Here is a 22,986-nt window from a genome sequence, read left to right as displayed (position 1 = left end):
TTCGCAGGGTCTTCCAAATTGCAGTGTGCGACAAAAATGATGGGAATTATGTTGGTTCTCTCGTGAGAAGCTAAGCTGTATAATATTTTTATCTCGTAAATATAAGGAAGCAATTGAAGACGTATTGGTTGTTGTACAGGGTGATGACGTGTATACTGCGGTATACAGCACCCTGTATAAAATTATTATTATAATATTATGATTGCGTACAGTCAAAAAATCAAGTTATTTTTTTGGTCACCACCACCCAAGTAATTGTGTGTCCGGGTACACGGTGGATTGCACGTAACACACACACATCATTATAATACAGGACCGTCGCGCGATGGGCGGGTGTGAGCGTTATTGAAAATCTCCGTCGAAAACGACTTGGGTAAAATCGACGCGCCGCGAAAGTTTCCGCTCTTGATATAAAACCGTCTGTAACGGTATAATATATTATATTAGATAGGTATACGCACACTTAATGTCCCGTAAAAAAGAGTGAAGAACGTTCCAGCAGCCAGCGAACGGCTCGGGCTTTCTATAATAATATACACGGCACCAGCATCGGTGATCGCTCGACCTATACGGAGGTGGCGGACGTCGGCGCAAACCGGTTCGGATTAATTGGCCAGCGTGCGACGCGGCGCGGAGACCGGTCGAAACGAATTAAAAAACTACAAAAAAAAAAACACGAATTGCATTCCCATAACGTCATAACGGTATAACAACGCAGGCAGCCGCCGCGGCCCGAAGTGAACGCGACTCGAACGATGGCGACTTTGGCGAGGGAGCGACGGAAGTGTAAATATTTATTTTTTTTGGGGAATTCGTTGCCTATATGTATAGGTATAATAATATGTACAATGCACATTTCAGTTAAAATGCGCGCATCGGAATTTAACGCCGCCGAAGAGGGAATTTTTCTGCGGACGATTTTTTTGGCGAGCATTATTATTTATTACCAACATAATAATAAAATGTATGTCATATGTATGATTAAAAAATAATAATAATAATAATATTCGGGTCACCGCGATTACGGTAATAATGCCGATAACTTCAGATCAGTCGAGACCACTTACAGGTGTACTCACGTAATAAAATATTACACCAAGGGAAGATTTTGTCGGTTTGCGCAAATCTGCGATTACCGCAGAGAGCGGATTTCCGAAAACCGATATCATCTGAAGGAGGCAATTAATGTTTTCTGCAAAAACGATCGTATTCAGAGTTTGTACCACCACACTAGTTTTCATCTGAACAAAAACATGAACATGTACATTATCACGCAACATATTGTTCGTGTGCATAACAGTCAATAGACACAAGTATATTATACAGGAATCAAAACCTATCAAAACTATCGATGTCACCGTCAAAAATAATGTCACCGGAACGTTTGAAACGCATGTGAATCAATAGTGTTATGTAACTATAAAAAGTGTGTAACAATACAAAATGGCAGATAGATGACTACAATACTTACTTTAGTTAAAATTATCATTAACAATTTTTTTTATTTCAATTATAGGTACCTCCTAATAGAAAATATTTTTACACTCCGAAATATAGATGCACGATAGATATTTATTTTTTTAAAGAACGTTAATTCATTAATTAGTCCCGCAAAATTGTTCATTAATTGCTGTTCCATTTATTCGTGTTTTTTTGTAACTGTTATCCTCCACTCGGAGAGATATACCTATTACCTGTACATTTTATAAAAACGTACCGTCCGTATAAAATATTTTGAAATTAAATTATCACACAATATATTATAATGTGTACACTATTTACGGCCAATGCATAAATGTTAAACATTAAAACATATTACATTATGATACGCGTATTTGAATCAGATTGTCTGGCCGCCCACCAGTGCACGCCGTGAAGACGGATGACGTCATGACGCGTGTAAAAACGTGAGTCAAATATTATCCGGGAACACTTGAAATTCTCGAAGATCAAAATATATTGTACGTAGACACGCAGTAAATGGAACGTTTACGTATACAAAGTTCGCAGCGCTTTCAAATTTCGAACTAAATTAGAAAGGTTTTACACTGTAACATAACCTTCGGCGTAATATATGCGTGTTAGTTCCTGAATGAAATGGTTGTGGCGGTTACAAATTACAATTGAACCAGTTTGACTGCATACGACAATGTCTTGTTCACAGTGAAATGTCTTTCTTTTCATAAGCTCAACATCCAGTTAGATTAGAATTGAAAATAATTTTTACCGAGCAGCAAGCACCATTAAGCCGCTACAGCGTTGTTTTAATAGAAATAGAACGGCCGAGATTTAACAAGACGTTTGTCTGGGATCACAAAAATCAAAATCAGGCAAAATGCCAGAAAAAAAGAAAAGTTCACTATATTTATCCCTAAAATGAATATTAGCAATGACGCCTTACTGAGACAGTAATGTGTATAAACATAAATTTGTGATAATGTATTTAAGAAGTGTCCATGAATCATTCTTTAAATTGTAATTAATATTTTTCATAATAGATGAATTAAAAATCATCTTTTTTAAATGTTTAATGTATACTGTTTATTATAGACATACATTACGAATACTTGATCAAATAAGATAAACCATGCTTATTATTACTGACATTTATAAATTGTTATTTTTAATTGATTAATAATATTTATGTATTTAGTATTTTTAATTTAAGATTGTAGCTAGTAATATTAGTATATAGCAAATACATTCAGTGATTTTTTTTTTAAATTTTTATTGATAGTTTGATGATTAAGAATTTATTCTCATAAAACAATGACATTATAAAAACAGAGGAAATAATTTATAACCTGTTTAAAATTATGAACAAAAATTCTCCAATTCACGAATAATTCTTAAAATTCAAATTTGATTCACGCAACAAAAGATAATACAATATATTTTTAAGAAAAAAAAAAAATACACAAACCAACATTTAAAATCACATTCCTTATAATAATAAAATTAACTAGTATTGTTTATGTGTCCCATTACCTAGTTGATAACCCTAATACTAAATATATAATAATTAAATGTCAAACAATAATAGTTAAAAAGCAATTTTGTGGTTTATAAATAAAATGTATCTAAAAGTATGTTTTACTTTACAGAAGATGCTTAAGGTAAATTATACCTTCAAAGAAACGAAATAAAAATGGAATCGAGATATTGTTAAGCCACTAGAGAGCAATAATGTTACTAGTGGTACAGCAGTGACATACTGTTAAGAACTCTTGTTGCGCTCACCAATACAATGTCTTTTCTCATTTAATAAGATTCAGAGTCACTAGACACAAGAATCACACGCTCTGTATCTCGTTTACTCTTAACTGGTGTTATTAACTCATCGATCCACTCAGATGGAGCCGAGCGTTTTGTAGCTTTGGTCCAACCATCATCAGACTCGGGAATATAATAATCTTCCATTGATGCTCTGGAGTAATCATGATCTTTATTGCGAGATAAATTGTTAAAATCCAATAGCTCGCCAAGTTCAGCCATAATGGTATCACTTTGTCCATCAGCTGATGATCCATTTGCTACCATGTTTAGCATATCCTTCAAATTGGTGGTGCTCAAAGGTGATCCTGACTTTGAGAATAACAAGTTTCTCGATCGACCTACAAATTGCAAAAATATGCCGTTTAAATAAAATATTTTAACTTAGGTGTTACGATTAACACAAACCTGGAACAGCTGTACTGGACTCCTGACCTTCTATAGACATTACATCTTTTTCGTCAGTTGCTATAGGCCTCAAATTAGGTGCTGCTATTAAAGCTAATGACATCATAAGAACCAACAGACATGTGGCAGGTTGTGCTGTTGTACCACCTGGGGCGATTGCATTTTGTAAACGTTTTAAAGCAGCTTTCAATCGTTCATTTTCAGTCTGAAGCGTGCATACATTTTTAATAAGCTGGCTATTTTCATCAGAGCATTGTTTGACTCTAAAATATAACAATTATATATATTAAATCTAAATAAAATATCTAAGTTTTCATTATTTTCTTACCTTTCTTCAAGACCATCAACATATTCCTTCTTTCGTTTTCTTGAATCTTGTGCAGATATTTTGTTTCTTATTTTACGACGAATTCGCTTTAAATCTCTTTCTTCGTGTTTTGTTAGGGGATAATGTGATGGCAATTTAATTCCTTCCTTCTCCATTAATTTTCTTTCTTCATCTATTAGTAAAAATAAAATATAAAACAATTAATAGCTATTATCAATATCCAGCTTGAATTGATTAACTTACTTGATAAATGAAGCCGTGGATACATAGAATCGGACTCATCACTAGTGCAGTCAGACATCACAACTTTGGTCTGCTTTAAAGCAGGCATGGATTTTGAGACCATTGAACCATTATTCCTCACAAATATTCTTCTTCCGTTGTTTATAGACTGTAATCGTCTGAATGCATCAGCATTGATTGTTTTACCATTCTGATTAACCACCTAAACAATAAATTTAAATTATGAATATTCAAATTTTGTTAAAAGTAAATAAATCCTTCTCACCTTAATTGTTTTGACATTAGATAAATTTATTGGTATAAAAACAGGTTTTGACAAATTTTTAGAAATAGCAATTGGCCCTTTAGACTGTTTTGGGGATATAACTACTGTGCGAGGTGTAGTTTTCAATAATTGTGGTTGTTGAATAATAGTAGGTGTTTCGTCAGAAATATTATTATCTTTATAGTTAGTTTCTTCTTCGTTTTCTTGATTCATGTCATCATCAATTTCTTCTTCCTCCTCATCAATATCAACTATTTCCTCTTTGACGAAAGAGTCATATGTGAACTCCATTTTAGTCGCGGCATCATCGGACTTAGAAGATTCTGATATTGGATTGAATGGCATATTATCCACAGATGAAAGTCCTACACATATTATTTACTTTTATCAGAAATGTACTATAATATAGTACCAATGTACCTAATCAATTTTATTTAAACGCTTGGATCATAATATTGTTATGTAGTAAATAATAAAAATATTAAATATATTATTATATTTGTTAAGAAACAAAACAATTATAAATGTATAATTATACTAGACTCGGAAATAGGCATGAATCTTTTCACTGAATTACCTGTCTCAAATATAAATCTAATAATTAATTTAGTTTAAGTTAGCTAATTTAGATAATTAATTTTGGTCACTAAGTAGGAAGGTACTTATTTTTAACTACCTATCACATTTTTCAGTTAATAAATATCTAGGTATACCTAAGTAATTATTTACTGGAAAGGTCCGAAATGTAAGAAAAAAAAGAGTTTAAATTTAACATATGGAATTAAAATATGACATATGTTTCACTTGTATTATGCAAATTTTACCTATGAACGATACAAAGGTGACATAAAATCTTTTGATTAATGAAGGAAATCTATGGGTGGATAATAGAAGACCACACAGTCATCTGTGCGATGTAAGCATAACATATGCCGTGGTGATTGGACGCATATACACGCTGGGGCAGTGGGAAGGTAGTGTTTAAAAACCGTACCGCTGTCTGAGCACGAGCTGCTCTCGGCGTTGTCGTAGGACCTCGGCGTGGTGGCCGCGCTCGACATGAAGTCATCGTTGCTGGACAAGAACTCAAACGGCTCCGAGTCGTTTAGGTTCTCCATTTTCAGCAGAGAGTCGAGGAAATTGTCATTGCCTAGGTCCCAGTTCATGGCTCTCTAGGGTTGTAAAAAATAAAAAAATCCAAATCAGACTCCGGTCGGTTCCAAATTGTGCGCGATTGCACCCTGCGGACACCGCCCACCGACCGTACGCCGCCTCGACACACGGGCGAGGAGTACCGGTGGTGCGGTCGGCGGACGGGCGGACAGGATCGCAAGAGAAATGTGACGCTCGTGTGACGGTAACGACTTACCTCGGCGTCGTCGTCTGCGGCCGGCTTGTCGAAGACGTCAAGCGTCGACGTATCGTTGAGCAGCATGTCAACGATGCTCAGCGGGCACTTGCCGTCGGCCGACATGGTGGTCGCGTCGCGTATCGACCGGAACAGATGTCGCGGGCAAAGCGAAGTGTTCAATCAAATCTGCTGCGGCGGCACGCACTGCACATCTCGCGTAGTCCGCGTCACATTACGTTATTTTTATTATTGAACGCGATAAACCGTACGGTATAAACTGTAAAGGTACACTCGGACCACGATCACAAACAACAACGATAAATAGGTAACAACGTTGCGACTCGGTATCGATACTATCGCGACGGTAAGTCGTGCCCGTGCGACGGCGGCGTGCGGAAAAGTATGTGACGTATGCAGAAAATAATAATAATAATAATAATAATAATAATAATAATAATAATCGACAAAAAATTGACCGACGAGCGAGCGGCTGGCCACCGGTACTGCGGAGTGCGGACTGTGGTCGTGCACTCGTGCGGGGCCTACGTTACGTACGCCGTACGTCGGTACATTAAAAACCCAATCTTGTTTACCTGCACGCCGCCGTTCGGACGGCGTCGATTGGCGGACGGGAAAAGGGATGGGCCGCCGGTCGGGCGCGCAGTGCTACCGCGGCGGACGGCGCTAAATCACCGCCCGGCGCCCGGCTTTAACGGCCGCCGCGCCCATGAGTAATCTCGCACGACGGAAAGTTCGAAAATAATAAAATATAAACCGATAGCGAATTGCCCGCAGACGCCATGACTCATCTCACACGACGGAAAGTTCGAAGGTAATAAAATAATATAAATAATAACTGATAGCGAATTACGCGCAGACGCCAGACACAGTGTCGCATTGGTATTCGGTACATAATATCATATTATTATAGAACAATAATATAGCCAATATAATATGTGTAATACAAATAACGTTTATTTGTATGTATAATAATATTTTACAAACATTTCATAATATTATATTGAATCATACCATAACTCTACATGTATAATAAATGGGCATAATTTGGCACGTTGGCATACAGAATTTGTTGATGCATCATAAATATACGTTTTCGTTATTTTTTTTCTATTTCCTTGGATTCTAAGAATCACTATACTTTCAAACAGGCTGCAATAGTTTAATGTTTAAACTATTTTTAGTATCTATTAAAAAAAATAGGAACAAACTACATACATATTTAACAGTGTACATTGGACAAGTAGGTATTATAGTAGATGTAGAGTGAATGGGTACTTAGGTCACTGCAGCAAATGAGTATTTGTTAAATTTAAATTCAATGATATACCATACCATACACAATACATATATACCTACGCTGATATTATATCATTGGATACGAAAAACGATTCTCAGCGGGGACGGACGTATCAGCCTAGGATATTTGTACAGTAATAGTATAAATATATATGACAAGTTAAGTAGAAGATTAAAACTTGAATTCACTTCTACAAAAAACAATGCATATATTGCATACCTACCTACCTATTGTTATAACATTATCTGCAGTGATTGTTGCTTGCAGTATGAACTATATATACTTATGAGGAACTTTGAATTAAATTTTCAGTCCTTAACATTAAAATTGAACATTTCATAATATATTTTTAACTATTAAAAAAAATTTGCAAATGTTGGCGATTTTGAAAAACAAATCGTGCCTATGTATCATAAATATTTTTAAATAGGAACCTAAAATAACAACTTATGATGGGGAACCTTGTATTAAATTTGTAAGCATTTTTACTGAAAAGATAATTTTTTACCGATATATTCTATAGAAAATAAACTAAAATAAATAAATAGACAGTTTTACTTTTTGATAACTAAGGTACTAATTGATAAACAATTATTTTATTAATAATAATAAAATGTAAACAATTGTTATAGTATTTTTTTCCCCTGATTATTTTAAAAAGTACTGAGAATTTTCAATTTTATGTAACCCTCCCTAAACGTAAAGTACCTACCAACTAGATCCAATTTTCAACCAGAAACCTCCATCGAAGTTGATGAACCGATCTCTTTTTCTATTAGAAAAATGTTTTTAAACACAAAAAAACAACACATATCATTGCAAAATCAATACCTACGTTAATACCGCTACGCTCAGAATCCAAAATAGATCAAAATATACTTTATTTTTACAGCCTCTTAAAAATCATAGGTATTAAAGCGGTATTCCACTATACGCACGCGTGTGCCGTGTATACAAAAAATGATACACACTCATTTTCCGGAAAAGTTTAAACTTTTTATGCGGAATAAATATTTTTGGATGATTGATGTCATTACAAAACAAAATGCTATTTTCGGAAATAGAATATTATTGTAAGAATTTCGAACGACTATACACAGGTAGTTTATTATTAGTTTTAAGTACCTATAAGTACTTGAAGTTTAGATGATGGCATGTGCCATTTGGATATATTGTGGCTATATATTATGAGTGAGTACCTATACCTAATGGATCAGCATTTTCTGGTTACTATCTTATTGTGCTACTTTATATACTTTATAGGTATTATAGGTATAGGCAGATCGTATAGGTAGGTACTTATTAAAACTATAAAAAGTGATTCACTGCTCGTTCGATATTCAATTTTATATACCTATGTTGATATTATTTAAAAAATATTTTACTCCAAAAAATAAAATAAAAAATATATTATGCTGTCCAGATGTCGTTTAAAAACGTAATAAAACTTAAAAAATTAACGAAACAATTTTTCTTTCATCGCGTATATAATTTATAATATAGGTATAAGAACGAGGTACCCATATACTATAAGTCTATAACGAGGAAATACCTACTAAAACAACAAATCCCACTGTTACAGTTTACTGTCACTGTTACAAATCACAACATTGCATTAATCAAAACATCACACATAATAATAAAAATAAAAATTACAAAGTTTACACTTTTACAGCTACTGAGAAAATATTTCATTTAAAAAAAAGTTATGTTACCATTTACCAATCTTAAACCATAGTTGAAATATATATACAGGTACTCTGAAACGCTGTAATTATAATACATATTTACCGACACTGCTGTGAATTGTAAGTCTGTAACTTCACAAACAAATAATAATTATAGTTAAATAAAAAATATGTAACTAATACTTAATAGCATAATATATTTGTATAAAATGTATTTAAAATATGAAAATGAAAATATACTGTCGATCCCTGGCTATATTATAAGCACATATGTGGCTATGTCCTATACCTACCTATTTTTAGTTTATATACCTACTTGTACCTAAATAACTTTATACTAAGTATTTTAAGTAAGTTGTAGCCGTATAGGTGCCTATACGTGAGATTTTCTTTTTGCATTTGTAAGTCTATTATTTATTTATTTAATTAATATATACGGACGTAAGTCCTAAAACAAAAAATTGCAATACAATTATTGCGTGTGGGAAGTAACAGACATACCTATAGTATACAATACTACAGTCTACAATAAATCAGTCATGTACATTTACTTAATAATAGATTACATTTACAAAAAAAGAAAGACCTGGAAGTAAATAAAGAATATAAAACAAAGATATATCATATAGGGTGTCACCGGTTTCCGCCAAAAATTACCTTTCCGTTTTCCGCCAATACCTTTTTCCGCCAAATCAGAAAAAACGTCATTCCTTTTTCCGCCAATTATAAATTATAGAATTTTAAAGTTTAGGAACCCTTACGTAAAGATTTAATAATTGCACACTATAGAGTTAAAAAATAATAATATTTTTTCCAGTTATTACTTATTATATATTAGTAATGATATTAGTGTACCGACAAAATAAGTCAAAAAATATAATTTTATCATAACACTTATTAGGTAGGTATAATAGATATAAGTATTAAAAAAATGATATTTATATTTGCATTGTCTTGATGACAATATGTCAATATGTCAGCGCTTGATTAATTGGCCGAAACTTGAAATTGAAATCACATTGTAAAAAACTGAAACATAGTTGAAATAAAATTAAATATAATATATAATATAAGTATATAATATTTTAAATATTTTATTCGAACCTTATTTAGCATAATGATTTGATATCAGTTTTACGAATTCATAAGGGTTCCCAAACTTTGAAATTCTATAATTTATAATTGGCGGAAAAAGGTATTGGCGGAAAACGGAAAGGTAATTTTTGGCGGAAACCGGTGACACCCATCATATATATGTATTGCCTGCAATAACCATTAGAAGGTTAGCAGGGGAGTTTAAGATATAATTTGTATTTGAAAAAAATGGATAAAAAGGTTTGGGTCTCTATAGTATTACGCGGCTAATAATTTTAAAGCGGGTTAAAGAAAGTAATTCATGACAATGAAATGAACCTATATAATATCAGTTTTTGAAAAAAATTTAGAGAGTAAAAAAATACGATTGTCAAAGAGTAGAGAAATATTTAGAAAATGTAAAATGCATTATTATATGAGTCATTAAGGGGTCTGCAGTGATATTGAACTTTAAACTTTTAAAAGATAAAACGTAAAAACTATTTTGAACAGGTTCTAGCATGAGATTTTGTTTTGACGTATTAATGTTTTATTTATCCAGATGAGGGGGCAATATTCTAGATTGGATCGAACAAGAGAGCAATAGAGGATTTTTAAGGGAGTAGCTAATAGCTATTAATATAATCCTAGGATATACAAATGAGCCACAAGTGCGTTTAATAAACCCTTAGCTAAGTTACGAAAAGCTTTATTCTTGATCAAACCATCGAACAAGTGGAAAGGAAGTTCTTGAGTTTTGAAGCTTTTCCCCTAAACATAAATTGCCCGTCACATGACTACACGCCTATCTATTAATATATTAATCGGTTGCTTGATCGGAGCAGCTCTCTATCATTCCTAACCAAAGTTATAATTGGCCATGTCGATTATCCTACCCTATATATTAGGTAATATCAGCTTTAGAGTGCCTTCTCGTCAACTAAGAAATTCCACTTCCTTTTACATACCTCTACTACCAACTGCTTATCTAATTCTCCTCATCACTGTCTAATGCGTTTGGCCAATGAAGACTTTAACTTTAACTACTGAGCACTATAGGTACCTATCTAATTAATTTAAACACCTGCACCTACAACTTAAGATATTGTTTAAAATTTACTATTGACTTGTAGGTAGTCGGTACTTACCATGTTTTGGGTTTCCCAACCAGTTTTCTAATTAAAAAATAAAATGAAATAATATATTACCTATATAATAATATTATATTGGCAGCTTCTTCAGTGCCTATCATCGCACACTGCAGCCCATAATCATTTTAGTTTAATTACAAATAATTACAGAATGCTTTTTTATTTTATTATTATTAATTACAGATGATAGATCTATAGGTGTATACTATTATATATATTGTATAGGTATTAGGTATATACTGTAGGTACCTAAGCCTAATACTAATTACCTAGTTATTACTTATTATAGTTATAACTTATTACTATATTAAAATTATAAGTTATAACACATTCCGGGCATCCCCGGGATACGTGCTTCTCCAATAATACTAATTATATACGTCATAATACTATAATATATATGTAATTATTATAATACAATTAACACACATAATATAATACCTATAATATGCTCTGAAATTCTAAGACGATGCGATATAGGAATAAATAAACATTTCTATATGTGTAATAATTAGCCATCTTAAACATAAGTAAATTATTTAAAAATTTTAAATATGTATAATTAATAATACTTATAATATTATGCCAATTACAAATGTATAATATTATAAGCGCATGCGTATATACCTACCTATATAGTATAGATATGTATACGATATACCTATATACCTGCATAAGGCAAGACGGGCCTTTAAATACTAAATGTTTAACTCGTAATATGTTGAATTTTTCAGAAAAATGTTGATGTACCATTTATATAAGTCAATGTTCCTTAGTTTTATAATTGTTCACTTTCAAATATTTAAAAATATTATTAAAATCAAAAAAATTATGTAAAAAAAAACGAAATTTATCCCATCTTACCCACACCGTGGGGGTAAAATGAGACAGTTAAATGTCCAATAGATCAAATATATCAACATAAGAACTTATTTATAAGAATTTTACAAAAAAAAAAAAAACACATAAATATTAAACAAACATATTTTATTGTATAGCCAGACTGTGGTAATACCTACTTCAGAACCTCGCATGACCCGAGAGACTAATCATGTTCAATTTAACCTTAACGATTAAATACTTAATCAATATTTAATAATATTAAATAATACTAGACTACAGAAATGTATAAATATATTAGAATATTATAAGTACTCTGGTACTCGTTTAGAATTAATAAATTATTCTTGCCTTAGGTTAAAATAATGAAATAGCGTAAAGCTTTTAACAAAATAAGTAATTTTGAGTCGAAAATAAAAAAACACTATTATATGCTATATCAATTAGTTATCATAAAACTATTATCAACAATCATCTAACTTTCCTCCATAAAATATTCAATACAGAGGTTTTATACATAATATTATTATTAATAATTATAGAGGAATACCGAATAACGCTGCCCCATCTTACCTCGTATTACCCCATATGTTCCCCTATTAGTATTTGACATTTGTGAATATTGTGAATATCTGTGCCAAATGTCAATAGGTACCTAATAACTAATAACTAATAACTAATAACCATTATTTGAATGTCCGATAAACACTTACAATTTAGTTGGAATAATAATAATCTAGTATAGGTACCTACCTATATTGTATATGATTTTATAAATTAAAATATAATATCGTCTTATGTAAAGTACTTAAGTACAGGTATTTGCAGGTTTAATATATATTATGGAAATAATACAATCCATAGTCGATGAGTAGATAAATTTACATGGAAATTACGAATATGCAATACCAAAACTGAAAACACATTAATTTGTAATTTATTAGAATTATTATAGCTATTCAATATAGCCATGTAGCCACCTAATGATCATTTCATTATTATTATATGTTTAATAGGCGTATAATGATGTATACTATTATAACTTATAAGTATTAAAGTATTACATAAGTTTCTGAATTAAAAATTCTAATAAATACTGACTTATTATAATTTTTATCAAAGCGAAAACATTTATAGATGTACGGATGTAGCTATTTAAATATTTAGTACCTATAGGTAATACCTGCAGTAAATGTATTTAAATACTTTTATAGTATTTAGAATACTTTTATAGTATTTAGAATACTTTTTAAATACTTTTTGGTTTGAGTATTTGGAAAGTATTTTAAATACTGTCTTGGACGTATTTGTATTTGAAAATCAAATACTTTTGAAAATTCAAACAAATTATTCGTCGGTCGTCACTTTTTTTTTTTTGAAAATTATTATACTATTTTATTTATAAATTATAAAAATATTTTTCTTTCATAATTGTTGAGAACTCCTGTCCCCTAGCTCTGTATATGCACATCATTTATATTTCATTAAGAAATGTTTAATTAGATACCTATTATTAAAGAATGTCTATAATATAACAAGTTTTATTTATTTTCATTTTTCAGTATACAATTGAAAATGGTACAAAAAGTTCTAATAATACCTAGGTGAATGTATCATGACAATTTTAAATTAGTAATTACAAAATTAATTTAGCAAACTAACTAGTGGAAAAGTAAAATAAAAAAAAGTATTTGAAAAGTATTTAAATACTTTCTGAATGGATGTATTTTTATCTGTATTTAAATACAATTTTAAAAGTATCTTTTACAATACTGCTATAGAGTGATAAATGTATGTCTTTATACATTATTTAGTACACATTATATATATATTACCTAATAAACTGGTATTCTAAAATATAGTCCATTCTATAAAATCAATGTTATTACAGGGACTGTGCGAATTGTGAGATAAATGAAACTAATTACCTACTGATATACAGCTCGGCAATAAAAAGTAATTAATTTATATAGTATAATATATTTTATTAAATGTTAACCTTTTATTTTTTTTTTTTTTTAAGAATATACAGATAACAGATTGATTTATTATTACTTACGCTGTACTTATATATTATATTATTTCATCATATTATGTTATCCAATGGTGTAGACTACAGGACTGCACCTGCAGGAGGGATGCAACATTGCAACTATACAAGGGGACTACAACTGCAATTTTCTAAAGTACATTGAGCGTGTTCGTGTAAGTTCTTATTTTGTTTATGAATATGAGCCTACTATTAGTGGATGTTGATTATAAATAAAATGTGTTTTTTTAAAGATATTTTGACTACAATCAAAGAAAACCAGAACAAACATAATATTATATAAAATGTATGATAGATATTATTCATATTGGTATACACTATATACTATACATATTATAATTTATAAGTAGGGGCCCTTATGACTGCATGATTAGGACATATAAGCGGACGGATTCTCTCCACAGTCCACTTATCTATCTACGCAGTACGCATGCCATGCAAATTAACAGATTAGTGATCAATAATAAATGCATACAAAAATATGTAATCGTTCAGATTGTATATTTCTAAAAATAAAATTAAAAAAAAAGTATGTACCTAATTACAATACTCGATATAATATATTAATTCAAATAATATGTATACAGTACACTCATCACTACAGTCATATTAGGTATGTAGATATAGAACTATTATAATAGCAGAGTGTCAGATAGTGACAGAGTATCCTATAATAAGTACATATACCTACTAATAACACAACTATCTGAAAGTGTCACGAACAAATAGGAAGAATAATCAACATAGGTAATTTAGAACAAAAAGAAAACCACAAAAGAATGTATTATTTTCTAACAAAACAAAAAGGTTTTTGTTGATTTACCAAAACTATTTAAGTACCTAGGTAGTTATACCAACCTATATGACTATATCTGTAAATATTATTACACAGATACGTATTAGGACAGATAATAGGTAGTTAAAACAAAAATCATAATTAGATCTATTATAAAGCGTGCAAGACCAAAAATAATAATAATTAATTCCTGGATAAATATAGTAAATGTTTTGAAAATACTATAATATATTATTAATTCGTTTTCAACAGTTGATTTTATATTATAATGGTAGGTAGGTACCGCCGCATATAAGCCGCGTATTTAGGTAGGACGTAAGTATTTACGTTTCACGTATTATATATATATATCTATATACTCAATCTAGGTACGGGTATCTATTATATACTTAAACCTACTTACCGGTTACCTGATGGCTGATGCATGAATTATGTCTAAATATTAAGGTTTTATGTTTTAATAAACAAAACACTGATGAGTATTTAATTTGTGTGGGTATAACTGCGTGTCCATTGTCTGCACTCTGCAGCATATTAGGTTAAATAATACATTTGTCCTGTACCTATATACTGGCTATATGTCTATCTAGTGCAGGCATGTCAAACTCAAAGTATCAGGTGGGCCAAATATATTGAAAAGTTTACTATTTGGGCCGCACATAAAAATTTAGCGAAAAAATAAATATTTTGTACACATTTTTCAATTTTATTCTTTATGTTTACGAATACAGCAATTACAACTAAATTACAAAATTAAAAAACAAATGAACATTAACATTTAAATAAAATATAAATCATACTAATTATTTATGAAAATATATAGGTGTTGTATAAATTAGAAAAAAAACATATTAATAATACTTTTTAGACGATATTTGACATCTTTTTTCTCCCACCAACTTTTCAATTTCGGGAGAAATATTATTTGACGAAGCCACTTTTAATACCGCATTTAGATGTGTGTCGGTTAATCTGGATCTAACGGGTGATTTATTACTGTTCATTAATGAAAAAAGTTGCTCGCATTGATAAGTACTACTAAACATAGAGATAATTTTACAAGCAAATCTACGAGTTTCCACATATCATATTGGCACAAAATTGTAAAAATCAGGAACACCAATCTCATTGAATTTATTTTTTAAATTTGAATCATTTTGAATCTCGATCAGTTCCATTTGTATACGTGTTGGAACATTGACTGCGTCTATTGAAAAAGGAGACGTAAACAAGGCAAAATCGTTTTCTAAATATTGGAAATCTTGAAACCTATTTTCGAATTCGGTCTTCAAACATATAATTTTTTCTGAATATTTTTTGTAAAAAATTGGTTCATTATTAATTTTTGTATACGTCATGCATGCTGGGAAATGCGTTAAGTCTTCGTTTTGTAATTGTGTTTTAAATAGATCTAATTTACATTTGAAAGCCTTAACATGGTCATTAATGGCTGTTATAATTTGATTTTTCCCTTGTAATTTTAAATTTAAATTCGATAAGTGCTTCGTTATATCGACCATGAAGGATAGGTCTTGTAACCACATTGGATCCGATAAAACGCTGACGTCTTGTTCTTTAGACTCTAAAAATATTTGTATGGCATCTCTTAAGTTCCAGAATCTTTCCAATACAGTGGAGCACGATAACCATCGTACTTCTGTAAAGTATGGTAAACCTGAATATGAATACTCGCTTTCTAAACCGTTTAAAAACATCGAAAATTGTCTTTGGTTCATACCACGGGATCTTATAAAATTGACCATTTGTTTTACTGGTCTTATTACATGTGCCATATTAATAACTTTTGTACATAACACTTCTTGATGTATAATACAATGTGTCCTATGAAATTTATGTTCAACATTTTCATTCGCTTTTTTTTGTAATCTTTCAACGAATCCCTTATTTTTCCCAGTCATAGAAGGAGCTCCATCTGTAGCTACAGATGATAATTTTTCCAAAGGTAAATCATATTTTTTCAAGAGTTCAAAAACAGAAACGAATACATCCTCTCCTGTAGTAGTATCAAACATAGGTATAATTTCTATTTAGATATAAATGTATATAAAACCATCATTAATCCAGACTTTATTCGATTATAGTTTATCAGAAGATAAGACAGTATAATAATGTATACCAAATAAACCATTCTCTAAGAATCTAAAATAGTCATTACACGACATTAATATTTTTTTTTGCACATTAATATTGGTAGCCGCGGGCCACAAAAAAATGAGCCAAGGGCCGCATGCGGCCCGCGGGCCGCGTGTTTGACATGCCTGATCTAGTGTCTATACCTTGTGTCTCAGAACCAGTCATATTATACTCATACCCGCTGTATCTTGCGAATTAATTTAAATATAAATTATAATTTATTATGAACATAACCATTAGAATGCAATGAAATATTCTATATGAGATTGTTTGTACGTGTGTACAAACACGTGGGCGTATTCACGGTGGTGTAGGGTGATATTATGAGGAAGGGACCACCCCAAAATTATAATACTAATGCAGGGGGCATTACCCTACAATTTATCTATAAGAAATAATGAACATATAATATATCTTCCCCTCCCCCCAATGAAAATTCCTGTCAACGCCACTGCGTGTGCGGTGTATACCGTGTAATACCACAATATGGATATAACTATATCATTATTCATACTATACTAATAATGTATCTAATATTCTAATATAAAAATACTGGTTATAGGAGACAAATTATAATAGAATGGTCTGACAAATTAAACGACTTTTGTTCTAATAAATATTTAAACATTATTTTTGATATAATATTATGTATAATTTATAGACGCTGGCGTTATACAAATTTAGCATAACATTTTTTTTTTAAATACTAACAATACAAATTGTTGTTACATTTTTTTAGGGGAGGGGGAAAATCAAAATTTTAAATTTGTAAATCTAATTTTTAGACAAGTTATGATGGTAAAATCATTTATTTAAGTCAAGTAGTTTTTAAAATTTTTTTAAATATCAATATTTTTTTTGGATTAAATTTATTTTAAACGTACCTAATAACTTTTTTCAAAATATTCTTACTGGGGATTTCCTGCACTCTGCAGTATATAGACACCTAATATTACTTATACTCGTTACTTACTGTTAAATCTAATCACAATAAGAATAGGTGGGTGGGTACACCTTATAATGGCTAATACATATGCAGTAGGTATACAGTGATACACTGCCACTGCAGTAAACGTTTACTAAAGGCATATCATATTATACCTATATTTTAAAAAACAAATGAGTAAAATACGAATTTTTAAATCATAATTAATGTGCAAACTCCCATACCAATATAATATTTATCATTTAGTATTTTAGCACTTCGATCCCGTTAAATAAAATTAGATAACTACCTAGATTAGATTAAACACTGGTATAAGTAGTTTGCATTTGCCAAAAAATGTCGTATATTTTAAACATTATATATATATACTGTTGTAGTGTTGTATACTGTATAATTCCCTAATTAATATTGACCCAGCACTCCAGCAGTTATTTAGAACGTAAACAAATATTGAAAATATCTGTAAGACTCGCACACGATCAAACTAAATTGTATAACATTATATGATAATACATGCCTAGTTGGCAATCATATTATGTTGCCATTTTTATACGCAGTAATGTATATAGCATAAAATAACAAAAATAAAAAACAACTGCTATCATTATAATAGTCATCAACTACTGCAGCGGCGTGCTAAAAAAAATATTTACACATGAAGCAAACCAATAATAATTAAGGACCCACTTAGGAACCCACAATATGGAGTTTTACCTATATTATCCTATAAATAATATCTCTTACACAAAAAAAAACTGTATCTAGAATATGACTACATTATAATCTATATGTTATTCTATATTTTTTGTTTTTCTTAATATTCATCATAAATCCGCCCATTTTAGACTAGAGGTTTATTATATTGCCTCAAAAAAAAACTTCTTCTGCACTCCACTAATCACATTGGTATATATCACCGTTTATGAGGTATCTACAAAAAATATCATGAATTATAGACATTTTTTATAACTTTTTGTAAAAATGTTGATACTTATATAGTTATATATACGTATAATTTATAAGTCGAGAGAAATTAAAATACTCGTAATAAATAACTATAGACGTATATACTATTATACTTATATCTAAATTATTATAATCAGTATAACCTTACGATATTTATAAAATTCGATGTAGGTATTACATTTTGCACAAAAATGATAAATTTATATTCTATAATAGCGGCATCGGTATGGATAAAAATTAAAAGTATTTAGGTAACTCTTAAAGGGAACCTATATAATATTCTAATTTATATCCCAATAGCTTCTTAGTTCCCAGTACCTACATCTTAAACAATATTAAAAATAATTGACTTATATAGGTTTATCTAATGGCTAATTTAATTTATAGACTCACGTGTCAACGAGTCTTAAACAATCATAATATATTATATTATTATTGTAATTTATGTTATTCGATGGATTCTAATTTTCATTGATTTTAAATATTAGATATTTCTGTAAATAATAATAAATTATAATAACACGTAGGACGTATGTGGATTGTAGTGATTACATAGGTAAACATTAACTACATATTAATATGAACTGTGTTATTATATTTAGGTACCTATCACAATATTATAGGTAGATATTTATAGGTAATAATAATATATAATATATAGTTATATACGAGTTACGACTTACGAGTACGGAGTACCTAATTCGTTTAAAATTAATAAATTAATAAAACCAATAAGATAATTAAAATAAACTATATAGATAGGCAGGTAGGTACACTAATTAATATGGTAATGATAGAATTTTTAAATTGTTACTATTGTTATAGTATCTACGAATGCTATCTAATCATTCCAACATTTATTTATTTTTTCAATAACGTCTGTGGATTGAAAACCAGAAGGCAGAAAGTACCTACCTACCTAGACCTATTATAGACTATACAGGTATACGTACCCACCAGTATAGTCTATTCCAATTTCGAATGGTGTAATTTTGATTTTGTTTTGGGGGTGGGGGGGGGTATTTTTTCGGATGAACGTCAAGGGGGGCTTTTTTTGAGTTTTTTGACCCAATGCAATTTTTTTTATCGATGTAGATATGTAGAAAAAAAATTTAAAAGTATAAACAACTCAAAACGAGTCAAAATATTTTGAAAATTATATCATCACTAAAAAATGATAAAATGATTTGGTGAATATTTCAAGTAAGTATTTACTGTTATTAGTTATTGAGTTAAACTGTCTTGCGTAAAAATTCGCGTTTTCCCTCGTTCTAAGAATTTTAAATTTTCATCTCATAAAAGTACAATCTAGATTTAATTTTCTGTGAGAAACCTTCTTATCAAAGTTGAAAATCGTTTAAAACAGTAAAATCTATATATAGACGTCTGTGACAAAAAAAAATATTTCAAAAACACTGAGTGGAAGTACCTACTTATAGATAGACCTATTTCCTGAGTCCTGGGTATCCGGTCTCCGAATTGTAGACGATTAGGTAGGTACCTACCAAACAAAGATGTGAGAAATTAATAATTATCATTTCCTACTACCAAGTACCTACGGCAGTACCTAAGTCACTTCAGAAAAAACCTAAACGTAATATACCTACAAAGTTAAAATGTGCCGACAGAGTAACTGATGAGCAAATTATTTATTTCATATTTCTATTTTGAACTAATGCGAAACAATATGAAAACTGCAGGTCAATGAGTAATGACTAGGGCTCGGATTTATATGTAAATACATATTTTCTCTGCGACATGATAAACTAATTTCGGCAAGTGATAAATTTGTTTCACAAGATTTTTGATAAAACGAGCTACCTATATTTGATTTTACATATTTTTTTATATTTTGTCATAAATAAATGTTTTTACATATTTGGTGATAAATAATAATATAACTACCATACCTACCTACCTATAATTAATTACAATAGTGCCTATACAATATGAACCTAGAATGATCCATAAGCAATATAACTTAAATCCAAGACTAATGCAAAATAAAATGTATTTAGCATCGATCTTTCTTTAAATCTAACTAAAGAAAAATCAAACTCATTAAGTTTTGCGTTATACTTAAATGTAAAATAATATACATTATATAACCTCATATATGTCCTCATTAATTTTATAGTTACTTACTACACAAAAGTATAGGTAGTATACACAAATATAAAATACATATATATATTATGTAAAGTACTATGGACTGTTTAGACATTTGTTATTTTGTATTGGTACCTACATCAATTTTTTTTCGTTCTAATTTTGAACGACTTAGAAATCAATCAAGGATTTTGTTGAATAGGTACTATATAATGTCATTGTGACCTAGTTAAAATATTGTGTTACGTTTGTAAACGTTTATCGTCAGACGTCAGTCAGAACTCAGAATATTGCTTATCTGTTGTAAAAAGTCTGAATACCTACGCGGCATTAATTGTATTTGTTTGTACTACAATTCATATACGTACCTACCATATTATGTATATTACCTATCATATTATTATAGAACCATTGTTATAAATATTAGTATTTATAATGAATGGTAGAACGTAACAAAAATCGTAAATTCGACAAAAGATGTACGGTCATTTTATTACTCTACAACAGTCTACAGAAGGCAATATTATAGACTATAGAGATTTGTAATTTTCAGCAAGGATGTAGCACACCATTTATTTTGTTTTCTCTCTCCAACAGTCCGACCCATGCAAAACATCGACAATATTTTAATTCAGTAGAATACCAATCTTGTATTATTAAAGCTTTAATATCAGACTGAATATTTACCTGATACAAAATCTAAAAATATTACCTGTTTTTGCATTAGATTTTACAATACATAATTTTTTTGCAAATTATGACTTATGAGTTATGTATAATATATTATTATAATATTACAGTTTAGATAGAATATCGCAAGAAATTGGAATACCCATTGTAACAAAGCCAACTTAGCCAACATACACATGCATAGATATTATTCTTAACTGTATATTATTATATTATTATATCATTGATATGCATATATGAGTACCTATATGACTATGATATTATACAATAGTTTGACAATAGATTAATTTACTCGCTATTACCTATTAAAGCTAACAACACATGATTGGTTATGCTGTATAATAGGTACTGTATTTGCGTAAAGATCAATGAGATGACATACTATTTAACCATAGACCTAAACTAATGGACAGCCACAGCGCTTTCCACGCCGCCCTGCCATTGGTTAATCCAGACAACCAGACGACATAATGGGCTATATGTCATAGTACACTGTAACGGCCCAAAACCTCTCTTTTTTCTCTCAAAAATCCTGTCTGGTAATTTCTCTCTCTATATACGCTGTCATTAGTTTATATTATGCTCTTAACACCTTGATTTCAAATTTACATATTTTATGTTCGATTATTGTATAATTTTCAAGAAATGTCGTTCGTCTGTAGGCTATTATTGTATACCAAATATTCTGCAAAGGCTGTCGGTCCACATCATTTGATTACGTTTTACATTTATACACAGGAATTGAAGAGATAGTCACTATTGATTGAGAATATTATATCACTTCTAGATGTAGATGAAGTTCATAGTCATTGGTTTGTTGCAGTACTCATGCACTCTTTAGTAATTAGTAATACAAAATCAGTAGTGTCTTGTGCCTAATAATATAACAGTTAATACTTAATAATGTTAAGAGGACGTTACACCATCTCCATCTTACAAGTGTGTAACATAGCAAATTGTACGCTCAGCAGAACATGTTTAGCTTCGTTAGTTTAAAAATTAGAGTGAATTGACCTCTAATAAAATTTAAAATTTAAAGGTAAAATTATTTTTGTTGTCAATCTTATGAGCTTTTTATTATATTTTAATTTTAAAGCTAGTTATCAGTATTTTAAAATTGTAAATTCAATACACTCTAAATTTTAAACTAACGGAGCTAAAATATAACAAATGTCGGTGTAAGTGTGTAACATCCTCTAAATAACTTACCAACAGTTAGAATAATACATAGTACATACAATTAACATCATACACCACAAACTGGTTTAAAAAGACATTGCTAGATGGATTCAAAATGCAATGCAGATAATATCATTAATCATTATCATCAATATCT

The 22,986-nt window shown here is 30.2% G+C and overlaps 2 protein-coding genes and 1 long non-coding RNA gene across 3 annotated transcripts; 1 reads left to right on the top strand and 2 right to left on the bottom strand.

The window, feature by feature from the left end:
• Window positions 1-2,854: 2,854 nt before the first annotated feature.
• On the bottom strand, window positions 2,855-6,372 carry LOC132952242 (cyclic AMP response element-binding protein A-like). Its single transcript, XM_061024475.1, has 7 exons — window positions 5,887-6,372; window positions 5,512-5,689; window positions 4,518-4,882; window positions 4,253-4,454; window positions 4,010-4,181; window positions 3,682-3,944; window positions 2,855-3,614 (listed from the first exon to the last, which is right to left on the bottom strand). Exons 1-7 carry the CDS (start codon window positions 5,989-5,991, stop codon window positions 3,262-3,264), a joined length of 1,638 nt encoding a protein of 545 aa, XP_060880458.1. The 5' UTR covers window positions 5,992-6,372; the 3' UTR covers window positions 2,855-3,261.
• Window positions 6,373-6,541: 169 nt separating this feature from the next.
• On the top strand, window positions 6,542-14,138 carry LOC132952245 (uncharacterized). The gene is made up of 3 exons (XR_009665454.1): window positions 6,542-6,700; window positions 13,831-13,895; window positions 13,963-14,138. It is a non-coding gene; the product is annotated as an uncharacterized LOC132952245 (long non-coding RNA).
• A 1,732-nt stretch (window positions 14,139-15,870) lies between these two features.
• LOC132953054 (general transcription factor II-I repeat domain-containing protein 2-like) lies at window positions 15,871-16,818 on the bottom strand. The gene is made up of 2 exons (XM_061025604.1): window positions 16,139-16,818; window positions 15,871-16,054 (listed from the first exon to the last, which is right to left on the bottom strand). Exons 1-2 carry the CDS (start codon window positions 16,816-16,818, stop codon window positions 15,871-15,873), a joined length of 864 nt encoding a protein of 287 aa, XP_060881587.1.
• Between the last annotated feature and the right edge of the window lie 6,168 nt (window positions 16,819-22,986).

The sequence above is a fragment of the Metopolophium dirhodum genome, chromosome 9 (assembly GCF_019925205.1).
Source record: "Metopolophium dirhodum isolate CAU chromosome 9, ASM1992520v1, whole genome shotgun sequence".
Taxonomy (NCBI): Eukaryota; Metazoa; Arthropoda; class Insecta; order Hemiptera; family Aphididae; genus Metopolophium; species Metopolophium dirhodum.
Note: the sequence above shows the minus strand (reverse complement) of the source record. Positions and strands in the feature narration are given on the sequence as shown.